At 42.8% G+C, this 22,690-nt stretch overlaps 1 protein-coding gene across 7 annotated transcripts; it reads left to right on the top strand.

Moving 5' to 3' along the window:
- The first annotated feature begins 31 nt into the window (after positions 1 to 31).
- Positions 32 to 22,416, top strand: GPN3 (GPN-loop GTPase 3). 7 transcript variants are annotated; one of them, XM_086347702.1, is made up of 9 exons: positions 32 to 164; positions 691 to 861; positions 4,515 to 4,623; positions 13,948 to 14,115; positions 15,122 to 15,246; positions 16,940 to 17,055; positions 17,192 to 17,288; positions 17,789 to 17,917; positions 22,271 to 22,416. In XM_086347702.1, exons 2-9 carry the CDS (start codon positions 790 to 792, stop codon positions 22,295 to 22,297), a joined length of 843 nt encoding a protein of 280 aa, XP_086203828.1. In that variant the 5' UTR covers positions 32 to 164; positions 691 to 789; the 3' UTR covers positions 22,298 to 22,416. The 7 variants fall into 7 exon arrangements, with proteins under 7 accessions (XP_086203828.1, XP_086203826.1, XP_086203825.1 ...); XM_086347700.1 differs by lacking the exon at positions 22,271 to 22,416 and adding an exon at positions 18,905 to 19,525 and having other exon boundaries at positions 691 to 852; XM_086347699.1 differs by lacking the exon at positions 22,271 to 22,416 and adding an exon at positions 18,905 to 19,525.
- Positions 22,417 to 22,690: the final 274 nt, after the last annotated feature.

Raw genomic sequence — 22,690 nt, 5'->3', positions numbered from 1 at the left:
TGGTTTCTACTTCGTGTTCCCGGAACTTAGTGGGCGTAGCGCGAAGGCTGAAGGGAGAGTGGTGATCAGATTCTAAGTCTGTGCGACTGGAGGCGTCAGGAACTGGGGGAGCTACCATGCCTCGGTACGCTCAGCTGGTTATGGGCCCCGCCGGCAGCGGGAAGGTGAGGATTTGGCAGGCGAAGGAGGGAAATGTCGGAGTTTGTGGGAGGTAGGGAGGTTCGGGTCCTGAGGGAAGGGCTGGCGGTTGTATTGGGGACCCTGAGACCTGGGCAGCTCGCTTCTGCAGCCTGGGCTTCACTGTCCTTTTTGTTGTTCTTTTGAAAGGAAATTAGTGATAGTTGCTAGTTTTTATTGCATAATTAAGCCCAAGATACTGCGCTTAAACTTATTTCCACAACAACCCCGTGAGTTAAGTCCTGTTATCCTACTTTGCCGGTAAGGAAAATGAGACTTAAGTTTTTGCTCAAGATCGCACAGCTAGTAAGTGACGGCTGGAATTTGAATCCAGTTTTGTGTAACTCCAGAATCTGCCCGTGTCTTGAACCCGGGAGGTTAATTTAAGGTGGGGTCTCGTTAATCACTGTTTCTCAGAACTTGAGGTGTGGACTTGCGGTGTACTTAGGAAATACATGGGCCTGACATTAATGAACATTGAATCGTATATTGAGAAAGCCGCTCCCTTTTCAGTTTTCTTTCAGTTTGCATTGAGATGAAATCATCAGTTTGGTGCTAGTGTGTCTTCAGTTCAGTTCAGTTGCTCAGTCATGTCCGACTCTTCGCGATCCCATGAACCGCAGCACGCCAGGCCTTCCTGTCCATCACCAACTCCCGGAGTCCGCCCAAACCCATGTCCGTCGAGTCGGTGATGCCATCCAGCCATCTCATCCTCTGTCGTCCCTTTCTCCTCCGGCCCTCAATCTTTCCCAGCATCAGGGTCTTTTCAAATGAGTTAGCTCTCCTCATCAGGTGGCCAAATTATTGGAGTTTCAGCTGCAACATCCGGAGAAGGCAATGGCACCCCACTCCAGTACTCTTGCCTGGAAAATCCCATGGACGGAGGAGCCTGGTGGGCTGCAGTCCATGGGGTCACTAAGAGTCGGACACGACTGAGCGACTTCACTTTCACTTTTCACTTGCATGCATTGGAGAAGGAAATGGCAACCCACTCCAGTGTTCTTGGCTGGAGAATCCCAGGGACGGGGGAGCCTGGTGGGCTGCCGTCTATGGGGTCGCACAGAGTCGGACAGGACTGAAGCGACTTAGCAGCAGCAGCAGCAGCTTCAACATCAGTCCCTCCAATGAACACCCAGGACTGGTCTCCTTTAGGATGGACTGGTTGGATCTCCTTGCAGTCCAAGGGACTCTCAAGAGTCTTCTCCAACACCACAGTTCAAAAGCATCAATTCTTCTGTGCTCAGCTTTCTTTAAGTCCAACTCTTCACATCCATACATGACTACTGGAAAAACCATAGCCTTGACTAGACAGACCTTTGTTGGCAAAGTAATGTCTCTGCTTTTTAATATGCTGTCTAGGTTGGTCATAACTTTGCTTCCAAGGAGCAAGCATCTTTTAATTTCATGGCTGCAATCACCATCCACAGTGATTTTGGAGCCCAGAAAAATAAAGTCAGCCACTGTTTCCAGTTTTCCCATCTATTTGCCATGAAGTGATGGGACTGGATGCCATGATCTTAGTTTTCTGAATGTTGAGCTTTAAGCCAACTTTTTCACTCTCCTCTTTCACTTTCATCAAGAAACTCTTTAGTTCTTCCTCACTTTCTGCCATAAGGGTGGTGTCATCTGCATATCTGAGGTTATTGATATTTCTCCCGGCAATCTTGATTCCAGCTTGTGCTTCATCCAGCCCGGAATTTTGCATGAGGTACTCTGCATATACGTTAAATAAGCAGGGTGACAATATACAGCCTTGACATACTCCTTTTCCTATTTGGAACCAGTCTGTTGTTCCATGTCCAGTTCTAACTGTTGCTTCCTGACCTGTATACAGGTTTCTCAAGAAGCAGGTCAGGTGGTCTGGTATTCTCATCTCTTTCAGAATTTTCCACAGTTTATTGTGATCCACACAGTTAAAGGCTTTGGCATAGTCAATAAAGCAGAAGTAGATGTTTTTCTGGAACTCTCTTGCTTTTTCAATGATCCAGCGGATGTTGGCAATTTGATCTCTGGTTCCTCTGCCTTTTCTAAAACCAGCTTGAACATCAGGAAGTTCACGGTTCACATATTGCTGAAGCCTGGCTTGGAGAATTTTGAGCATTACTAGCGTGTGAGACAGAGAAGGCAATGGCAACCCACTCCAGTACTCTTGCCTGGAAAATCCCATGGATGGAGGGGCCTGGTGGGCTGCAGTCCATGGGTCGCTAGGAGTCGGACACAACTGAGCAATTTCACTTTCACTTTTCACTTTCATGCATTGGAGAAGGAAATGGCAACCCACTCCAGTGTTCTTGGCTGGAGAATCCCAGGGACGGGGGAGCCTGGTGGGCTGCCCATCTATGGGGTCGTACAGAGTCAGACACAACTAAAGCGATTTAGCAGCAGCAGCAGCAGCGTGTGAGATGAGTGCAATCGTGCGGTAGTTTGAGCATTCTTTGGGATTACCTTTCTTTGTGTCTTCAACACGTCTTTAATTCTCCTCTTTTTCAAGAGCAGATCTTAGACTCAGAGCTTTTGACGGGCAATTATATTTACCTAGAACTAAAAGAGTTTTAAAGTTGTGTTATCTTTTATGGTTATCTTCACGTTATGATAAGCATAGCTGCTTTTCTGGTTAGAGATACAATTTTTTCTTGTAAGCAACTATTAAGGAAATCCTATTAGAGGCTCTTAAATATGGTAGAAATTGTGAGTATATTGATCAAATAACAGGAGTGTGGGAAACACGAGTCTGTGAAAGTGTTTTGTGGCTTCAGTTTTTCAGTTGACAAACTCATTCCTCTGATTCTTGGCTTATTCTGTATGCAGGAGATACACACGTGACAATGGTGTGATCCTTGCTTTCCTGGAGCCAGTAGTCTATTTGGGATGTGTATGTGTGTGTTGGTTGCTCAGTCATGTCCGACTCTTTGCGACCCCATGGATGGTAGCCCACCAGGCTCCTCTGTCCATGGGATTCTCCAGGCAAGAATACTGGAGTGAATAGTAGACTGCTATCACACTTATAGGTGACTAGTCGATTAAAATGTAATGTGATATTTAGAGAGGGCTCCTAGGCAGAGAGAACAGTGTGTGTCAAGTCACTGAGGAGAAAGATAAAAGCATGATAGAGGTTATTTTTATATTCTAGATTAACTTTCACACTGTGTTAAATAAGTATCTTTCTATAAACTTTTGATGCCTACTATCAGAAATACTCTGGGGGATTGTGTTGTGACTAAAATACACACACAAAAATCCTCTGCCCTGATGGAGTTTATTCAAACATACTAATCAATTAGAAATAATTATCAAGTACTTATTATGTACCAGGTACTGTTATAGCTCCTGCGTGCATCTCAGTTGCTCAGTCATGGCCAGTTCTTTGAAACTCCATGGATTGTAGCCCACCAGACTCCTCTCTTCCTGGGATTTTTCAGGCAAGAATACTGGAGTGGGTTGCCATTTCCTCTTCCATTGGATCTTCCAGACCCATTGATCAAACCCACGTCTCCTGCACTGGCAGGCAGATTCTTTACCACAGAGCCACCTGGGAAGTATGTTATGGCCCCTAGGCTTATAAAACTGAATAAGACACATCCCTGCCTTTCTTTATTTATTGGTTGTGTCAGGCAGCTTGTAGGATCTTAGTTCCCAGACCAGGGATCAAACCCTGCCCCAGCGGTGAAAGCACCAAGTCCTAACCACTAGATTGCCAGGGAATTCCTAACACATCCCTGCCTTTAAATAGAGGGAGGGAGAGACAGACAAGTAGCCTTAATGTAGTATATGAGGGATGAAGAATTCTGTAAACCAGAAGGTGTAAACTGAAAGCGTATTGCCAGGCTGTTTTATTGGCCTAATGTTCTCTCATCTTGGATTGTTATTCTGCTGGCCTGGCAAGCTCATTGCTGTCCCTCAGCTCAGATACTCTCTTCTCAGATACATCATCCCTAACCAGCCTACCTAAAGCTTTGTTTGGACTGTACCAATCCTAGTGGATACATCATGTGTTAGATGCTGCACAGTGTAATCAGAAATTTTCCCTTTAAATTCTGCTTGTTGCAGATGAGAGCAGTAAGGAGCCTTAGTGATCATGGAAGACATCACATTTAGAGACAAGAAAATTTAGGGAGAGAATGCAAAAGCACCTCCCCATGAGTCTGAGCCAGGTCTGGATCCACAGCCCAGTCAGGTGTCCTAACCCCCAGCCTAATGCCTTTTAGCTTCTTGGTCAATGAAGGAATAGCTTTGGCCTTAGTAGACTCGCCCAAGGTGGGTGGAGAGTCCTTCTGGAGGTGGAGGGGTAAGCACTATACCGAGCTTTGTTCTAACCCCTCGTGCTTGTGACATTACAGAGCACTTACTGTGCCACCATGGTGCAGCACTGTGAAGCCCTCAATCGATCTGTCCAAGTTGTGAACCTAGATCCTGCAGCAGAACATTTCAACTATTCCGTGATGGCTGGTAAGTCCTGAGCAGAGCCTTCCCCCTCCTTCAGGAAAAATAGGAGAGTGGGGAGGCAGTGAGTGCTGGCTGCTGCACACAAAAGCTGAAAATTAATGCAGCCTGGTCCCCTGCTTTCATGGTGAACATCATGAGGCTGAATGTCATGTGGTGACATCAGCTCATGTTGATGTGTGTGACAGTATCCTTTCTTAGTTTCTGATGTAGGAATGAAAAGTGAGTACACGCTCCCTCACCACCCTTCCCTTCTGTTTTTTTCGTGTTTGATCCTGTTTGGTAAATCTGTTTTACTGCTGATCGTACTATACTATAAGTGAGCAACCTTTAAATATTTTGTTATGTTTTTTAATCTTTTAATTTATTCAGATGTCTACTGAGCACTTGCTTTATGCTGGACACCAGAGTCGTAACAGAGAAGAACACAGATATTCTCCCTGCCTTTGTGGGCCTTTTAGCAAGGGACATAAGCAAAATGATAAAATGGGTTGCAGATTGTGATAAGTGCTGCTATAGGCTGATGTGAAGAAATAACTAGGGAAGAATGCTTTAGGTAGCATAGTCAGGGATGACATCTCTGAGGAGGGGCTATTAGGGCCTAGACCTGAAGATGGTAACATGCTCACCAAGCTGGCAAAAGGCTTTCCAAGATGAAGAAACATCAAGGTCACTATATAGCCGAAAGATGGGAAAGGGTTTGGTGTGTTCCAGACAAAGCAAAGGTGTTGATGAGCTGGGGCATAAGAAGTGAAGGAAGGAGATGGGTAGCAGCTAGTAGGACAAGAGAAGTATGGCTTTTATCCTGTTTTTTTTCACCCTGTTAGTCTGTTTGGGATGCTGTAACAAAACACTACAGACTGGGTGGCTTCTAAACAAAAGAAATGGATTTCTCACAGTTTTGGGGGCTGGAAGCTCAAGATTAGGGTGCTGCCAGCATGGTCAGGTTCTGGTGAAGGCCCTTTTCCACTTCTAGACTGACAACTTCTCACTGTGTCCTCATATGATGGAAGTGGGCGAGGGATCTCTTGGGACCTCTTTTATGAGAGCACTGATCTCATTCATCTTCCCAAAGTCCCACTAATTAATATCATCACGCTGGGCATTAGGTTTTCAGCATGAGTTTTAGAGGGACACAAATACTCATAAAGGAATTCCATGGCAGTCCAGTAGGACTCCATATTGCCATTGCAGGGCCATGGATTAGACCCCCTGCAGGCTGCGTGCAGCAGAGCAAAAAAAAAAAAAGCAAATCAAAAAAAACCCCTCAATTCATAGCACCTTTCAACTGTGAAATGCCATTTGAGGGTTTCCAGCAGGGGAGAGAACTGACATCTGATTTATGTTTTTAAAAATATCTCTGGCTCTCAGATGAAAAATGGACTCGAGAGAGTCAAGACTAGAAGGGGGACTGGGGTGGTCGTGGTGGAGATACAAAGGTGCAGACAGGTATCAGTTCAATTCAGTCGCTCAGTCGTTCCGACTCTTTGCGATCCCATGAATCGCAGCACGCCAGGCCTCCCTGTCCATCACCAACTCCCAGAGTTTACTCAAACTCATGTCCATCCAGTCAGTGATGCCATCCAGCCATCTCATCCTCTGTCGTCCCCTTCTCCTGCCCCCAATCCCTCCCAGCATCAGGGTCTTTTCCAATGAGTCAACTCTTCGCATGAGGTGGCCAAAGTATTGGAGTTTCAGCCTCAGCATCAGTCCTTCCAATGAACACCCAGGACTGATCTCCTTTAGAATGGACTGGTTGGATCTCCTTGCAGTCCAAGGGACTCTCAAGAGTCTTCTCCAACACCACAGTTCAAAAGCATCTATTCTTTGGTGCTCAGCTTCACAGTCCAACTCTCACATCCATACATGACTACTGGAAAAACCATAGCCTTGGCTAGATGGACCTTTGTTGGCAAAGTAATGTCTCTTCTTTTGAATATGCTGTCTAGGTTGGTCATAACTTTCCTTCCAAGGAGTAAGCATCTTTTAATTTCATGGCTGCAGACAGGTATATATTTTGCAAATAGAATTAGCACATTTTGTGGGAGATTGAACTAAAAAGGTTGGAAGAAAGGGAGGGATCAAGAGTCACTGTTAGGTTTCTGACTTGAGCTGTTGACTGCATGATCCTGTTTACTGGGGAGGAAGACAAGTCAGTGTAGGATCATTTTATATATATATATATATATATTTAAAGATGTTTATTTTGGTTGCATTGGATCTTTGTTGCTTTGTGAGAGCTTTCTCTAGTTGCAGCAAGTAGGGGCTACTCTTCATTGTGGTGCTTGGGCTTCTCATTGTGGTGATTTCTTTGTTGTGGAGCACAGGCTTTGGCCGTCTGGACTCAGTAGTTGCTCCATGTGGGATCTTGGAACAGGGATCGAACTCGTGTCCCCTACATTGGCAGGTGGATTCTTAGCTATTGCTTCACCAGGGAAACCCCGGGCCATCAAATTAAGAAATGGAATTGGTTTTCTTTGTTTGATTTTGTTTTACTTGTTTATCAGTTCAGTTCAATTCTGTTGCTCAGTCATGTCTGACTCTTTGCAGCCTCATGGACTGCAGCACGCCAGGTTTCCCTGTCCATCACCAGCTCCTGGAGCTTGCTCAAATTCATGTCCATTGAGTTGGTGATGCCATCCAATCATCTCATCCTCTGTCATCCCCTTCTCTTCCTGCCTTCAGTCTTTCCCAGCATCAGGATCTTTTCCAATGAATCAGTTCTTCCCATCAGGTGGCCAAACTATTGGAGTTTCTGCTTCAGCATCAGTTCTTTCAATGAATATTCAGGACTGATTTCCTTTAGGATTGACTGGTTTGATCTCCTTGCAGCCCAAGGGACTCTCTCAAGAATCTTCTCCAACACCAGAGTTCAAAAGCATCAATTGTTTGGCACTCAGCTTACTTTATAGTCCAGCTCTCACATCCATACATGACTACTGGAAAAACCATAGCTCTGACTAGATGGACCTTTGTTGGCAAAGTGATGTCTCTGCTTTTTAATATGCTGTCTAGGTTTGTCATCGAGCCCATCTTTGCATGAAATGTACCCTTGGTATCTCTAATTTTCTTGAAGAGATCTCTAGTCTTTCCCATTCTGTTGTTTTCCTCTATTTCTTTGCATTGATCCGTGAGGAAGGCTTTCTTATCTCTCCTTGCCATTCTTTGGAACTCTGCATTCGGATGCTTGTATCTTTCCTTTTCTCCTTAGCTTTTCGCTTCTCTTCTTTTCACAGCTATTTGTAAGACCTCCCCAGACAGCCATTTTGCTTTTTTGTATTTCTTTTCCATGGGGATGGTCTTGATCCCTGTCTCCTGTACAATGTCATGAACCTCCATCCATAGTTCATCAGGCACTCTGTCTATCAGATCTAGTCCCTTAAATCTATTTCTCACTTCCATTGTATAATAAGGGATTTAATTTAGGTCATACCTGAATGGTCTAGTGGTTTTCCCCACTTTCTTCAATTTAAGTCTGAATTTAGCAATAAGGAGTTCATGATCTGAGCCACAGTCAGCTCCCGGTCTTGTTTTTGCTGACTGTATAGAGCTTCTTCATCTTTGGCTGCAAAGAATATAATCAATCTGATTTCGGTGTTGACCATCTGGTGATGTCCACGTGTAGAGTCTTCTCTTGTGTTATTGGAAGAGGGTGTTTGCTATGACCAGTGCGTTCTCTTCGCAAAACTCTATTAGCCTTTGCCCTGCTTTATTCTGTGCTCCAAGGCCAAATTTGCCTGTTACCCCAGGTGTTTCTTGACTTCCTACTTTTGCATTCCAGTCCCCTATAATGAAAAGGACATCTTTTTTGGGTGTTAGTTCTAAAACGTCTTGTAGGTCTTCATAGAACCGTTCAACTTCAGCTTCTTCAATGTTACTGGTTGGGGCATACATAGGCTTGGATTACTGTGATATTGAATGGTTTGCCTTGGAAATGAACAGAGATCATTCTGTCATTTTTGAGATTGCATCCAAGTACTGTATTTCGGACTCTCTTGTTCACCATGATGGCTACTCCATTTCTTCTAAGGGATTCCTGCCTGCAGTAGTAGATATAATGGTCATCTGAGTTAAATTGACCCATTCCAGTCCATTTTAGTTCGCTGATTCCCTAGAATGTCGACATTCACTCTTGCCATCTCCTGTTTGACACTTCCCATTTGCCTTGATTCATGGACCTGACATTCCAGGTTCCTGTGCAATATTGCTCTGTACAGCATCGCACCTTGCTTCTATCACCAGTCACATCCACAACTGGGTATTTTTTTTGCTTTGGCTCCATCCCTTCATTCTTTCTGGAGTTACTTCTCCACTGATCTCCAGTAGCATATTGGGCACCTACCTACCCGGGGAGTTTCCCTTTCAGTGTCCTATCATTTTGCCTTTTCATACTGTTCATGGGGTTCTCAAGGCAAGAATACTGAAGTGGTTTGCCATTCCCTTCTCCAGTGGACCACATTCTGTCAGACCTCTCCACCATGACCCGTCCGTCTTGCGTGGCCCCAAACGGCATGGCTTAGTTTCATTGAGTTAGACAAGGCTGTGGTCCGTGTGATCAGATTGGCTAGTTTTCTGTGATTATGGTTTCAGTGTGTCTGCCCTCTGATGCTCTCTTGTAACACCTACAGTCTTACTTGGGTTTCTCTTACCTTGGACTTGGGATGGTATAGACCTAACAGAAGCAGAAGATATTAAGAAGAGGTAGCAAGAATACACAGAAGAACTGTACAAAAAAGAGCTTCACGACCCAGATAATCACGATGGTGTGATCACTCACCTAGAGCCAGACATCCTGGAATGTGAAGTCAAGTGGGCCTTAGAAAGCATCACTACGAACAAAGCTAGTGGAGGTGATGGAATTCGAGTTGAGCTATTTGAAATCCTGAAAGATGATGCTGTGTAAGTGCTGCACTCAATATGCCAGCAAATTTGGAAAACTCAGCAGTGGCCACAGGACTGGAAAAGGTCAGTTTTCATTCCAATCCCAAAGAAAGGCCATGCCAAAAAATGCTCAAAGGAAAGGAAGGAAAGTTGCTCAGTCGTGTCCGACTCTTTGCGAGCCCATGGACTGTAGCCTACCAGGCTCTTCCCTCCATGGGATTCTCCAGGCAAGAGTACTGGAGTGGGTTGCCATTTCCTTCTCCAGGGGATCTTCCCGACCCAGGGATCGAACCTGGGTCTCCTGCATTCCAGGCAGACGCTTTAACCTCTGAGCCACCACGGAAGCCCTACCGCACAATTGCACTCATCTCACATGCTAGTGAAGTGATGCTCAACATTCTCCAAGCCAGACTTCAGCAATATGTGAACCATGAACTTCCAGGTGTTCAAGCTGGTTTTAGAAAAGATAGAGGAACCAGAAATCAAATTGCCAACATCTGCTGGATCATCGAAAAAGCAAGAGAGTTCCAGAAAAATATCTACTTCTGCTTTATTGACTATGCCAAAGCCTTTGACTGTGTGGATCACAATAAACTGTGGAAAATTCTGAAAGAGAGGGGCATACCAGGCCACCTGACTTGCCTCTTGAGAAGCTTATACGCAGGTCAGGAAGCAACAGTTAGAACTGGACATGGAACAACAAACTGGTTCCAAATAGGAAAAGGAGTACGTCAAGGCTATATATTGTCACTCTGCTTCTTTAACTTCTATGCAGAGTACATCATGAGAAACGCTGGGCTGGAAAAGGCATAAGCTGGAATCAAGATTGCCAGGAGAAATATCAATAACCTCAGATATGCAGATGACACCACCATTATGGCAGAAAGTGAAGAGGAACTAAGAAGCCTCTTGATGAAAGTGAAAGAGGAGAGTGAAAAAGTTGGCTTACAGCTCAACATTCAGAAAACTAAGATGATGGCATCCGGTCCCATCACTTCATGGGAAATAGATGGGGAAAGAGTGGAAACAGTGTCAGATTTTGTTTTTTGGGGCTGCAAAATCACAGTAGATGGTGATTGCAGCCATGAAATTAAAAGATGTTTACTCCTTAGAAGGAAAGTTATGACCAACCCAGATAGCATATTGAAAAGCAGAGATACAACTTTGCCAACAAAGGTCTGTCTAGTCAAGGCTATGGTTTTTCCTGTGGTCATGTATGGATGTGAGAGTTGGACTTAAAGAAAGCTGAGCGCTGAAGAATTGATACTTTCGAACTGTGGTGTTGGAGAAGACTCCTGAGAGTCCCTTGGACTGCAAGGAGATCCAGCCAGTCCATCCTAAAGGAGACCAGTCCTGGGTGTTCATTGGAAGGACTGATGCTGAAGCTCCAATCACTTTGGCCACCTCACGCGAAGAGTTGACTTATTGGAAAAGACCCTGATGCTGGGAGGGATTGAGGGCAGGAGGAGAAGGGGACGACAGAGGATGAGATAGCTGGATGACATCACTGACTGTATGGACATGAGTTTGAGTAAACTCTGGGAGTTGGTGATGGACAGGGAGGCCTGGCATGCTGCGATTCATGGGGTTGCAAAGAGTTGGACACGACTGAGTGACAAACTGAACTGACTGAGGTTTGTCATAGCTTTTCTTCCAAGGAGCAAGTGTTTTTTAATTTCATGGCTGCAGTCGCCATCTGCAGTGATTTTGGAGCCCAAGAAAATAAAGTCTGACACTGTTTCCATTGTTTCCCCATCTATTTGCCATGAAGTGATGGGACCAGATGCCATGATCTTAGTTTTCTGAATGTTGAGCTTTAAGCCAACTTTTTCACTCTCCTCTTTAACTTTCATCAAGAGGGTTTTTAGTTCCTCTTCACTTTCTGCCATAAGGATGGTGTCATCTGCATATCTGAGGTGTTATCAATATTTCTCCAGGCACTCTTGATTCCAGCTTTTGCTTCATCCAGCCTGGCATTTTGCATGATGTACTCTGCATATACGTTAAATAAGCGGGGTGACAATATACAGCCTTGGCGTACTTCTTCCCCGATTTGGAACCAGTCCCTTGTTCCATAATCAGTTAAAACTGTTGCTTCCTGACCTGCATACAGATTTCTCAGGAGGCGAGTAAGGTGGTCTGGTATTCCCATCTCTTTAAGAATTTTTCCACAGTTTGTTGTGATTCACACAAAGGCTTTGGCATAGTCAATAAAGCAGAGATAGATGTTTTTCTGGAACTCTCTTGCTTTTTTGATGATCCAGAGGATGTTGGCAATTCGATCTCTGGTTCCTCTGCCTTTTCTAAAACCAGCTTGAACATCTGGAAGTTCATGGATCATGTATTGCTGAAGCCTGGCTTGGAGAATTTTGAGCATTACTTTACTAGCGTGTGAGATGAGTGCAATTGTGTGGTAGTTTGAGCATTTTTTGGCATTGCCTTTCTTTGGGATTGGAATGACAACTGACCTTTTCCAGTCCTGTGGCCACTGCTGAGTTTTCCAAATTTGCTGGCATACTGAGTGCAGCACTTTCACAGCGTCATCTTTCAGGATTTGAAATAGCTCAACTCACATTCCATCACCTCCACTAGCTTTGTTCGTAGTGATGCTTCCTAAGGCCCACTTGATTTCGCACTCCAGGATATCTGGCTCTAGGTGAGTGATTGCACCATTGTGGTTATCTGGGTCATTAAGATCTTTTCTGTATAGTTCTGTGTATTCTTGCCACGTCTTCTTAATATCTTCTGCTTCTGTTAGGTCCATACCATTGCTGTCCTTTATTGTGCCCATCTTTGCATGAAATGTTTCCTTGATGTCTCTAATTTTCTTGCAGAGATCTCTAGTCTTTCCTATTCTGTTTTTTTCCTGTATTTCTTTGCATTGTTTACTGAGGAATCCTTTCTTATTTCTCCTTGCTATTCTTTGGAACTCTGCATTCAGATGCTTATATCTTTCCTTTTCTTCGTTGCCTTTTGCTTCTCTTCTTTTCTCAACTATTTGTAAGGCCTCCTCAGACTACCATTTTGCCTTTTTGCATTTCTTTTTCTTGGGGATGGTCTTGATTACTGCCTCCTATACAATGTCACAAACCTCTGTCCATAAGTTTAAGAATAGAAATGCTGGGCTGGAAGAAGCACAAGCTGGAATCAAGATTGCCAGGAGAAATATCTAACCTCAGATATGCAGATGACACCACCCTTATGGCAAAAAGTGAAGAGGAACTAAAAAGCCTTTTGAAAGAGGAGAGTGAAAAAATTGGCTTAAAGCTCAACATTCAGAAAACTAAGATCATGGCTTCTGGTCCCATCACTTCATGGCAAATAGATGGGGAAACAGTGGGAACAGTGTCAGACTTTATTTTGGGGGGCTTCAAAATCACTGCAGATGGTGACTGCAGCCATGAAATTAAAAGACGCTTACTCCTTGGAAGAAAAGTTATGACCAACCTAGATAGCATATTTAAAAGCAGAGACATTACTTTGCCAACAAAAGTCCATCTAGTCAAGGCTATGGTTTTTCCAGTGGTCATGTATGGATGTGAGAGTTGGACTGTGAAGAAAGCTGAGCGCTGAAGAATTGATGCTTTTGAACTGTGGTGTTGGAGAAGACTCTTGAGAGTCCCTTGGACTGCAAGGAGATCCAACCAGTCCTTTCTGAAGGAGATCAGCCCTGGGATTTCTTTGGAAGGAATGATGCTAAAGCTGAAACTCCAATACTTTCGCCACCTCATGCGAAGAGTTGACTCATTGGAAAAGACTCTGATGCTGGGAGGGATTGGGGACACGAGGAGAAGGGGACAACAGAAGATGAGATGGCTGGATGGCATCACTGACTCGATGGACGTGAGTCTGAGTGAACTCCGGGAGTTGGTGATGGACAGGGAGGTCTGGTGCTGTGATTCATGGGGTTGCAAAGAGTCAGACAGGACTGAGCTACTGAACTGAACTGAATGTATATTCACATTGTTCAAACTGCAAAAGGCACAAAGAGTAAGTATGCAGGAAAATGTCTTCCTCCTATCTCTGGGTCCTGGAAGGTGGCTTCCCTCTTTCGAGGCAGCCAGTGTTGCTAATTTCTAGGGTATCTTTCCATAGTCTATGCATGTAAAAGAAAATGTATATGTATATATGTATACATAGTCAATTTTTGTCTTTTTTTTTTTTTTTTTTAACACAAATGATGGCATTCTAACACAGAGTTTTGCACTTTTCACTTAACAGTATACCTGGGAGATCATATCACATCAGTACTTAAAGAACTTTTTTTGGGGCTGCACAGGATTCCATTGTCTGGCTATACAAAAATGCATTTAATTTGTTTCCATGGATACTACTACAGTGAATAGCCATGGACAGAAATAATTTCATACATGTGAGTTGCTATATAATTGTTAATTATCACCAGTGAGGATGATGCTCTTGTGTTCTGGGCCTGTCTGTTGTTTTCAGACATCCGAGAACTGATTGAGGTGGATGACGTGATGGAAGACAGTACTCTGCAGTTTGGTCCCAATGGAGGATTGGTATTTTGCATGGAGTACTTTGCCAATAATTTTGACTGGCTGGAGAACTGTCTTGGCCATGTAGAGGATGACTACATCCTTTTTGATTGTCCAGGTAAGTCAGCAATTTGAATGTGTCATTTTACTTAAGATCACGCTCTTTCAGTCCTCAGTGGAGACAGTGGAGTTAGCATTTGTAGCTCTAAACCCTGCCGCAGTAAGGTGCCATTTGCTCATTCATCGTCTCTTATTCATTCACTGAGTTTGCTGAGTGCTTATCTTGTTCACTGGAAATACCTAAAGATCAAAGTAGCCATGGTGTCTGCCCTCATGGAGCTCATAGGAAAGTGGGAATGTTAGGCAGTATAAATCAGAAATCACCCAAATGATTATTTAATGATTATTTAATATTCGTGACAGGCTTCAGCACAGACCAGCACGCAGCAGGGAGGTGGGGGGTTTCTGACCAAGTAGTGTGTGAGCCAGGCCATAGGGTGAGACGAAGGAGACTGTTCTCCAGGCAGAAAGCATGGGCTGAAGACCTTGAGGCAGGAGCCAGGTGGGTTTGAGGTGCCCAGTAAACAAAGGGAAGTGTCCTGAGGTGAGACTGGTAGGGGACAAATGATCACACCGACTTTTCAAGCCAAATCATGAATTTTAGACTTGAGCCTAACCTAGTTTTGATCATTTGTGACTCTTATATTTTTCCCTTTTTTTTCTTTATTTTAATTGGGAAATTGCTTTACAATATTGTGTTGGTTTCCCCTTTGTTTTTAATTGAACACACACATCCACAGAAAAGTGCAGATATCATAAGTGTACAACTTGATGAATATTCCCAAACCTAACACACCTTCATAGTACTTGCTTTTGATTAGCTAAAACAGAAGTGTGAAGAACCTCACTTTCTACATAAAACTGAATAGTTTCCTTGGGATTCTCTTGGTATTGTGATTGCTTTAAGAGCCTGTAAGATCCCTTAAAAGTTGAACAAATTACCACCAGAGGTTGACTTCCTTTTTTTTCATTTTCTCAGCTGTCTTATGGCAAAATTTTTTTCTGTACTTTGATAATTTACCTTGTGTCCTGATTGTAACAGTCTTGTAATGTTCTCCCTGTAGGTCAGATTGAGTTGTACACTCACCTGCCTGTGATGAAACAGCTGGTCCAGCAGCTGGAACAGTGGGAGTTTCGAGTCTGTGGAGTTTTTCTTGTTGATTCTCAGTTCATGGTGGAGTCATTCAAGGTTTGAGAATATATCTGTTGTCAATTCTTTAGTCATGGGTACAGGCAGATGACAATCTCCTTTAATTGTTTTTTGATTCTGAATATTTCCCAAACTATACTCCAGAGTTATTTAATATCCCTTATTATTAAATTATTATAATAATTTTTTTTGGCCATGCTTTGTGGCATGCAGGATCTTTTGAACTGTGCCTCCTGAAGTGGAAGCACTGAGTCTTAACCACTGGACCGCCAAGGAAGTTGCTATAATAATGTATTTTTAAAATTTATATGGTAAATTATACTATACAGATTTGAGAGTACTACTATGAAGAAAAATTAGGCAGATGTGTGCATATATACGTCTGTTTTTCTGATAATGGTTTGTCTAGTTTATGAACTATCTAAAACAAACTTTACTTCTCATTAGTAGCCCCTAAGGAATCCCAGACCACCTGACCTGCCTCTTGAGAAACCTATATACAGGTCAGGAAGCAACAGTTAGAACTGGACATGGAACAACAGACTGGTTCCAAATAGGAAAAGGAGTACATCAAGGCTGTATATTGTCACCCTGCTTATTTAACATATATGCAGAGTACATCATGAGAAATGCTGGGCTGGAAGAAGCACAGGCTGGAAACAAGGGAGAAATATCAATAACCTCAGATATGCAGATGATACCACCCTTATGGCAGAAAGTGAAGAGGAACTAAAAAGCCTTTTGAAAGAGGAGAGTGAAAAAATTGGCTTAAAGCTCAACATTCAGAAAACTAAGATCATGGCTTCTGGTCCCATCGTTTAATGGGAAATAGATGGGGAAACAGTGGAAACAGTGTCAGACTGTATTTTTGGGGGCTCCCAAATCACTGCAGATGGTGATTGCAGCCATGAAATTAAAAGACACTTACTCCTTGGAAGGAAAGTTATGACCAACCTAGATAGCATATTAAAAAGCAGAGACATTACTTTGCCAACAAAGGTCCATCTAGTCAAGGCTATGGTTTTTCCAGTGGTCATGTATGGATGTGAGAGTTGGACTGTGAAGAAAGCTGAGTGTCAAGGAATTGATGCTTTTGAACTGTGGTGTTGGAGAAGACTGTTGAGAGTCCCTTGGACTGCAAGGAGATCCAACCAGTCCATCCTAAAGGAGACCAGTCCTGGGTGTTCATTGGAAGGACTGATGCTGAGGCTGAAACTCCAATACTTTGGCCACCTCATGCGAAGAGCTGACACATTGGAAAAGACCCTGATGCTGGGAGGGATTGGGGGCTGGGGAGAAGGGGACGACAGAGGATGAGATGGCTGGATGGCGTCACCGAGTCGATGCACATGAGTTTGGGTGAACTCTGGGAGTTGGTGATGGACAGGGAGGCCTGGCATGCTGTGATTCATGGGGTCGCAAAGAGTCGAACACAACTGAGCGACTGAAATGAACTGAAGGAATATTTGATGGGAATGATTAAAGATATCATCTAAATTGAGAATTGTGATCACTGTTGTTTATGTCTACCTTTTCCCATCTCTTCCTCACCCTGGGAAACCAGGAGTCAACCATCTGATTAGTGAAATGTCCTGTCTTTAGAATTAGCCCTTCTTTTACTTAGGCCAGTTTTGCTCAGAGAGGAGCAGAAACCTCTCTTTTGTGCAAAGAGACCAGGGAACTTTCTTCATACAAAGTTAATTCATCTTCCCTTTTCTGTTTCCTCCTTCAGTTTATTTCTGGCATTTTGGCAGCCCTGAGTGCTATGATCTCTCTAGAAATTCCTCAAGTTAACATCATGACGAAAATGGATCTGCTGAGTAAGAAAGCTAAAAAGGAAATTGAGAAGTGAGTTCATTTCCGTTATCATCACATCTCTGTTGCTGAGATGAACCCTCTAAGCTTCATTTAAATGTGAAGCTATAAAACTAGTTTCCTGATTTATTCTTATTTTATTTATCTGTCTTCTTTCTCACTTTTAAAGGTTTCTAGATCCAGACATGTATTCTTTATTAGATGACTCTACAAGTGACTTAAGAAGCAAAAAATTCAAAAAATTGACTAACGCTATATGTGGACTGGTAAGCTTTTGAAGTTGTTGAGTTTTGTTTTTAATGGCCTTGTCAGGTGTTTATCAGCATCCATTCAGTGGCCACTGTTTTGGAAAGCACAGGCCAACCCTATTCCCTTGCAAAGGTGGGAGGGTGGGAGTCTGTGGACTGGCTGGTCAGCAGGTGAATTTAGAAGCAATCACTGGCAATAGCCAATAAATAAAATGACATACCTATTATTCCAAGCTGTTTTGGGAGTTCAGAACTGTCTTTGCCCTTATGAAATTTCCAGTGGTTTTTGAATTCAGGTAAATGCCAATGAAACAATGTCTAGTTAAGTGTTGTAGCTGGTCAGAGGTCAGAAAAATCAGTATAGATTTGCTGTTGTTATGTCTCTGTCTCTCCTCCCCACAGCACACACACAGCTGATTTTAATCAGAAGTTGTAAATGGTTATAAAACTCAAATATAATTTGAAAATTAAGTATTGTATACCTCAGAATGACCTTTTCTGAAATCCTCAATTTGTAGATTGATGACTACAGCATGGTTCGATTTTTGCCTTATGATCAGTCAGATGAAGAAAGCATGAACATTGTATTACAGCATATTGATTTTGCCATCCAGTATGGAGAAGACTTGGAATTTAAAGAACCAAAGGTAATTTCTGGTTTGGGGTGTTACTGCCTATATCTAAGAGTGTTTACCAGCACTCTGGCCTCCTGCATAATCCCAGCAAGTCTAAATTTTGTCTTCATGGTGGCAGTAGGCTAGGCTGTTCTAGGTAATCTTTGAAATTGACACCTGTGCTAAACAAGCAATACCAGTTTTACTCTGCCTTTCATTGAGTTAATACATATTACTGAGTTGAATTCTTTGTACTCAGAGCATGGGCATATACGCAAAGAGGAGGTGAAGTTCAACTGGCCTTGGGCTGCCCTCACAAATGTCAGTGGGGCCCTCTCCCAGCACATTAGCTGAGAATTGACATGAATGTAAACTCAAGTAAGAGTTTACTTTTAATGGGACATAAACCTTTTGCTGTGCTGTGCTTAATTGCTCAGTCAGGTCCAACTCTCTGCGACCCTGTGGACTGTAGCCTGCCAGGCTCCTCTGTCCATGGGAGTCTCCAGGCAAGAATAGTAGAGTGGGTTGCCATGCCCTCCTCCAAGGAATCTTCCCATCCCAGGGATTGAACCCAGGTCTCGCGCATTCCAGGAGGATTCTTTACCGTCTGAGCCACCAGGGACTCCCCATAAGCCTTTTAATTTATCACATATCTGGAAACATCTATCCATCATTCCTTTTGTTATTATTGATTACTGTGAACAACACCCAGAGCTGGTGCTGGGCCTTAGCTCTTTATAGAGCATTGCCTAAAAATAGTAAGCACATATTAGGTCTAACTGAGGAGAAATGAATGTATTTTCTTCTTTTTTTTAAAATTTTATTTATTTGGCTGTGCTGCATGCAGGATCGTTTTTAGTTGTGGCATGTGAACTCTTAATTGCAGCATGTGGTATCTAGTTCCTTGACCAAGGGTTGAACCTGGGCCCCCTGCATTTGGAGTGCAGATTCTTAGCCACTGGACCATCAGGGAAGTTCTGAATTAAATGTATTTTGTATCTTGTGTTTCCTTGGTGTCAGGAACATGAAGATGAGTCTTCTTCTATGTTTGACGAATATTTTCAAGAACACCAGAATGAATGAAGAGTTTATTTATAAAGTAACTATATGTGTGAGGAGCTTATGGCTGAACTGGCAGAACCTTCTTCTCTTAGGAAGATGGAATGCTAGAGAAAGCTACTTATTTAATTAAAAAAATAATACTTGACTCTTTATCAGCAATCATCAACATGCCTGAATCAAGTTCTTAGGTATTCTGAAAGTGCTTCTGTTAAACGTGGCATCGTTTGGTATTATTTTAACAGCATCAATTTAGATTTTAAAAGTTAAAGTTGAATGTACATAGATTTGTATATATAATATAAATTAGGACCTGGGGTACAGTTAAGACCAGTCTACTTTTAGTTTCACTGTTGATCTTTGTTATTTTTGAAGTTTTGTTGGAGGGACAGGAATTATTGTAACAAAATATACATTATATGTTCAGAGAAATAAAATCTGGAAGGATAGAGATAAGACCATTGCTTATTAGTAGCTTCTAGTTTTCCTACACTGAAAATGTATTTATTATTTGTGTAATTAAAAAATGAAAAAAGTAACTGTGTCTTAAGATATATATAAATAAAAGAAATATAGCACTAACTTTTCATCACACTTTTGTTTTCCAATCAGAGTTTGAAATACTCAACTAAGGCAAATTTTTGAATGAGTAAATTTCCCCAAGTGTCAAAATGTAGGCAGTGACTTTGTTTTTTAAAATGTGGTTTATAGTCTCTGAGCACTTGAAAAATGGATACTTTGCTTTAATAACAAATGCACACAAAAATGCAAAAGACATAATTTTTTCTTTTTACCTTCTTGCCATATTGAGTGGTTTATTTTCAGTATTTCTAAGTTCATTTGTGATAGGTACTGGGGAATGGCTAATCAGTCAACAGATACTTCTCCAGCACCCGCTAATAACCCAGACCCTGCTAACAGAAAGCAGAATCTCTTTCATTTAATCCTCACAGCAGGTCCAAGTTCCATTGGTGTTGGATCTTCCTACTGATGCAGATCAAGTCCCTGTAGAAAACCTGCAACTCAGGTTAAATTTTTAATCATTCTTGGGCCTAGATAGCAGAAGTACACCTACAGTGTCAAATTTGATCCATTTTCATTAAAGATGTAAAGTGTGAGGGGCCATAGCTATCAGGGGTAACTGATAGCAATGTGCCTGGGGGCCCAGGCTAGGGGCAAGAGTTGGGTATTTGCACCATAATCTGCTGGTGTGAGCTAACTCTCACAGGGGCACTTAGGAGAACATGAGTAGTAGACAACGTGAGGACAGACTGGGCTTCTTAGGGACTTCTTCTGTGGCCCAGTTCAGTTCAGTCGCTCAGTCGTCTCCGACTCTTTGCAACCCCGTGGACTGCAGCACACCAGGCCTCCTGGAGTTTACTCAAACTCATGTCCCCTGAGTCGGTGATGCCATCCAACCATCTCATCCTCTGTCATTCCCTGCTCCTCCTGCCTTCAGTCTTTCCCACCATCAGGGTCTTTTCCAGCTTTTCGCATCAGGTGGCCAAAGTATTGGAGTTTCAACTTCAGCCATCAGTCCTTCCAGTGAACACTCAGGACTGATGTCCTTTAGGATGGACTGGTTGGATCTCCCTGCAGTCCAAGGGACTCTCAAGAGTCTTCTCCAACACCACAGTTCAAAAGCATCAATTCTTCGGTGCTCAGCTTTCTTTAGAGTCCAACTCTCACATCTATATGTGACTACTGGAAAAACCATAGCCTTGACTAGATGGACCTTTGTTGGCAAAGTAATGTCTCTGCTTTTTAATACGCTGTCTAGGTTGATCATAACTTTTCTTCCAAGGAGCAAGCATCTTTTAATTTCATGGCTGCAATCACCACCTCCAGTGATTTTGAAACCCCCCAAAAATAAAGTCTGTCACTGTTTCCACTGTTTTCATTTGCCATGAAGTGATAGGACCAGATGCCATGATGTTAGTTTTCTGAATGTTGAGCTTTAAGCCAACTTTTTCACTCTCCTCTTTCACTTTCATCAAGAGGTTCTTTAGTTCTTTGCTTTCTGCTGTAAGGGTGGTGTCATCTGCATATCTGAGGTTATTGATATTTCTCCCTGCAATCTTGATTCCAGCTTGTGCTTCATCCAGCCCAGCGTTTCTCATGGTGTACTCTGCATATACATTAAATAAGCAGAGTGACAATAAATAAGCAGCCTTGACATACTCCTTTCCCTATTTGGAACCAGTCTGTTGTTTCATTCCCAGTTCTAACTGTTGCTTACAGTTATGGTAATCTGCATACAGATTTCTCAGGAGGCAGATCAGGTGGTCTGGTGTTCCCATCTCCTTAAGAATTTTCCACAGTTTGTTGTGATTCAAACAGTCAAAGGCTTTGGGATAGTCAATAAAGCAGAAGTAGATGTTTTTTTGGAACTCTCTTGCTTTTTCTTTTTTCTGTGGCCCTCGAGTATGCAAAGGGCAAAAACACCCTGATCTCAGTGTTGCTAGATTTTAGAAATGTTACTGTCACGTGAGAGAGGAAGGAAGATAAGACACCTTTTCATTTGCCCTCCTCATCCTGCTTGAGCTATACCTCCCTCATTTAGCCTTATGGGGAGTTTGGTGTGTGCCTGTGGGGAAAAAGTGAAGGGCCAGATTCCATTTCCTTCCCCTCTGGACACGGGGGTTTAAAAGATGAATATGACAATTCTAGTCCTGAAAGATTTCAGTGCCTTATAGGAGAGCCTGACATGATTCTTTAGACAAATTTATGAGTAGGTGCCAGGTACAGGAAAGAATAGGAACGCTGAGGCCAAAAAGGACCTTAGTCTGATCTGCTGGGCCCTTAAGACTAATTATTAACAAGGAAACCTCTAATAAGGAATGTGAAGAAAAGAAATAATGAAAAGGAGCGTGATTGTGGGGCTACTTTGCTCCCATCAAAGAAGCCTCCTCTTGTGTATTAGTCACTCAGTCGTGTCCAACTCTCTGCGACTCCATGGACTGTAGCCCACCTGGCTCCGCTGTCCATGGAATTCTCCAGGCAAGAATACTGGAGTGGGTTGTCATGCCCTTCTCCAGGGGTTCTTCCTGGAGAACCTTGAACCCCGGTCTCCTGCATTGCAGGCAGATTCTTTACCATCTGAGCCACCAGAGAAGACTATCTTTACCATCTGGGACCACCAAGGAAGTCTCCTCCTAAAAGGTGCACTTTGGCCAGAACTTGGCTTTTAACCTGAGGTGCTTTCCAGTAAAGGTTAAGAATTCCTTAGCTTTTAGTATGTTCCAGGCATGTAAGTTCTAAGCACATTCCATGCAATTCATTTCATCCTCACAAAACTGATGTAATCACTGTTATCTCCATTTTCAGATGAGGAAAGTGAGGCATGGAGGTTAACTTGACCAAGGTGACACAGCCAATAAATGTTGGAGCTGAATTCAAACCCAGTTTTTCTCAACCATTACACAAAGAATCGCAGTACGTAATCACACAAGAGTAATACACAAATACACAAATCCCTTCTGTGATTGTTTTTTCCTTTTTAAAATCAGTGGATTGAGTTCATTCTTTCACTCAACACATATTATTGATGCTTATCTTGTACCGTCCTATTACAGGTATAGGGATATAAGCAGTGAACACAACAGACAATCCTTGCATTTTTGAGGTTCATACGAAGGGACGGAGACAAAACCCAAAAGTAAAACATAAAAGAATCATAAGAACTGAGGGAAAGGGGAATGAAGTGGGACTGAATTTAGGATGACCCAGGGAATGCTACTGAAAAGG

Source organism: Bos grunniens, chromosome 17, assembly GCF_055505025.1.
Source record: "Bos grunniens cultivar Pamir isolate PY7600 chromosome 17, Bosgru_T2T1.0, whole genome shotgun sequence".
Taxonomy (NCBI): Eukaryota; Metazoa; Chordata; class Mammalia; order Artiodactyla; family Bovidae; genus Bos; species Bos grunniens.
The sequence above is the reverse complement of the archived record's forward strand: the minus strand, read 5'-3'. Positions and strand labels throughout refer to the sequence as shown.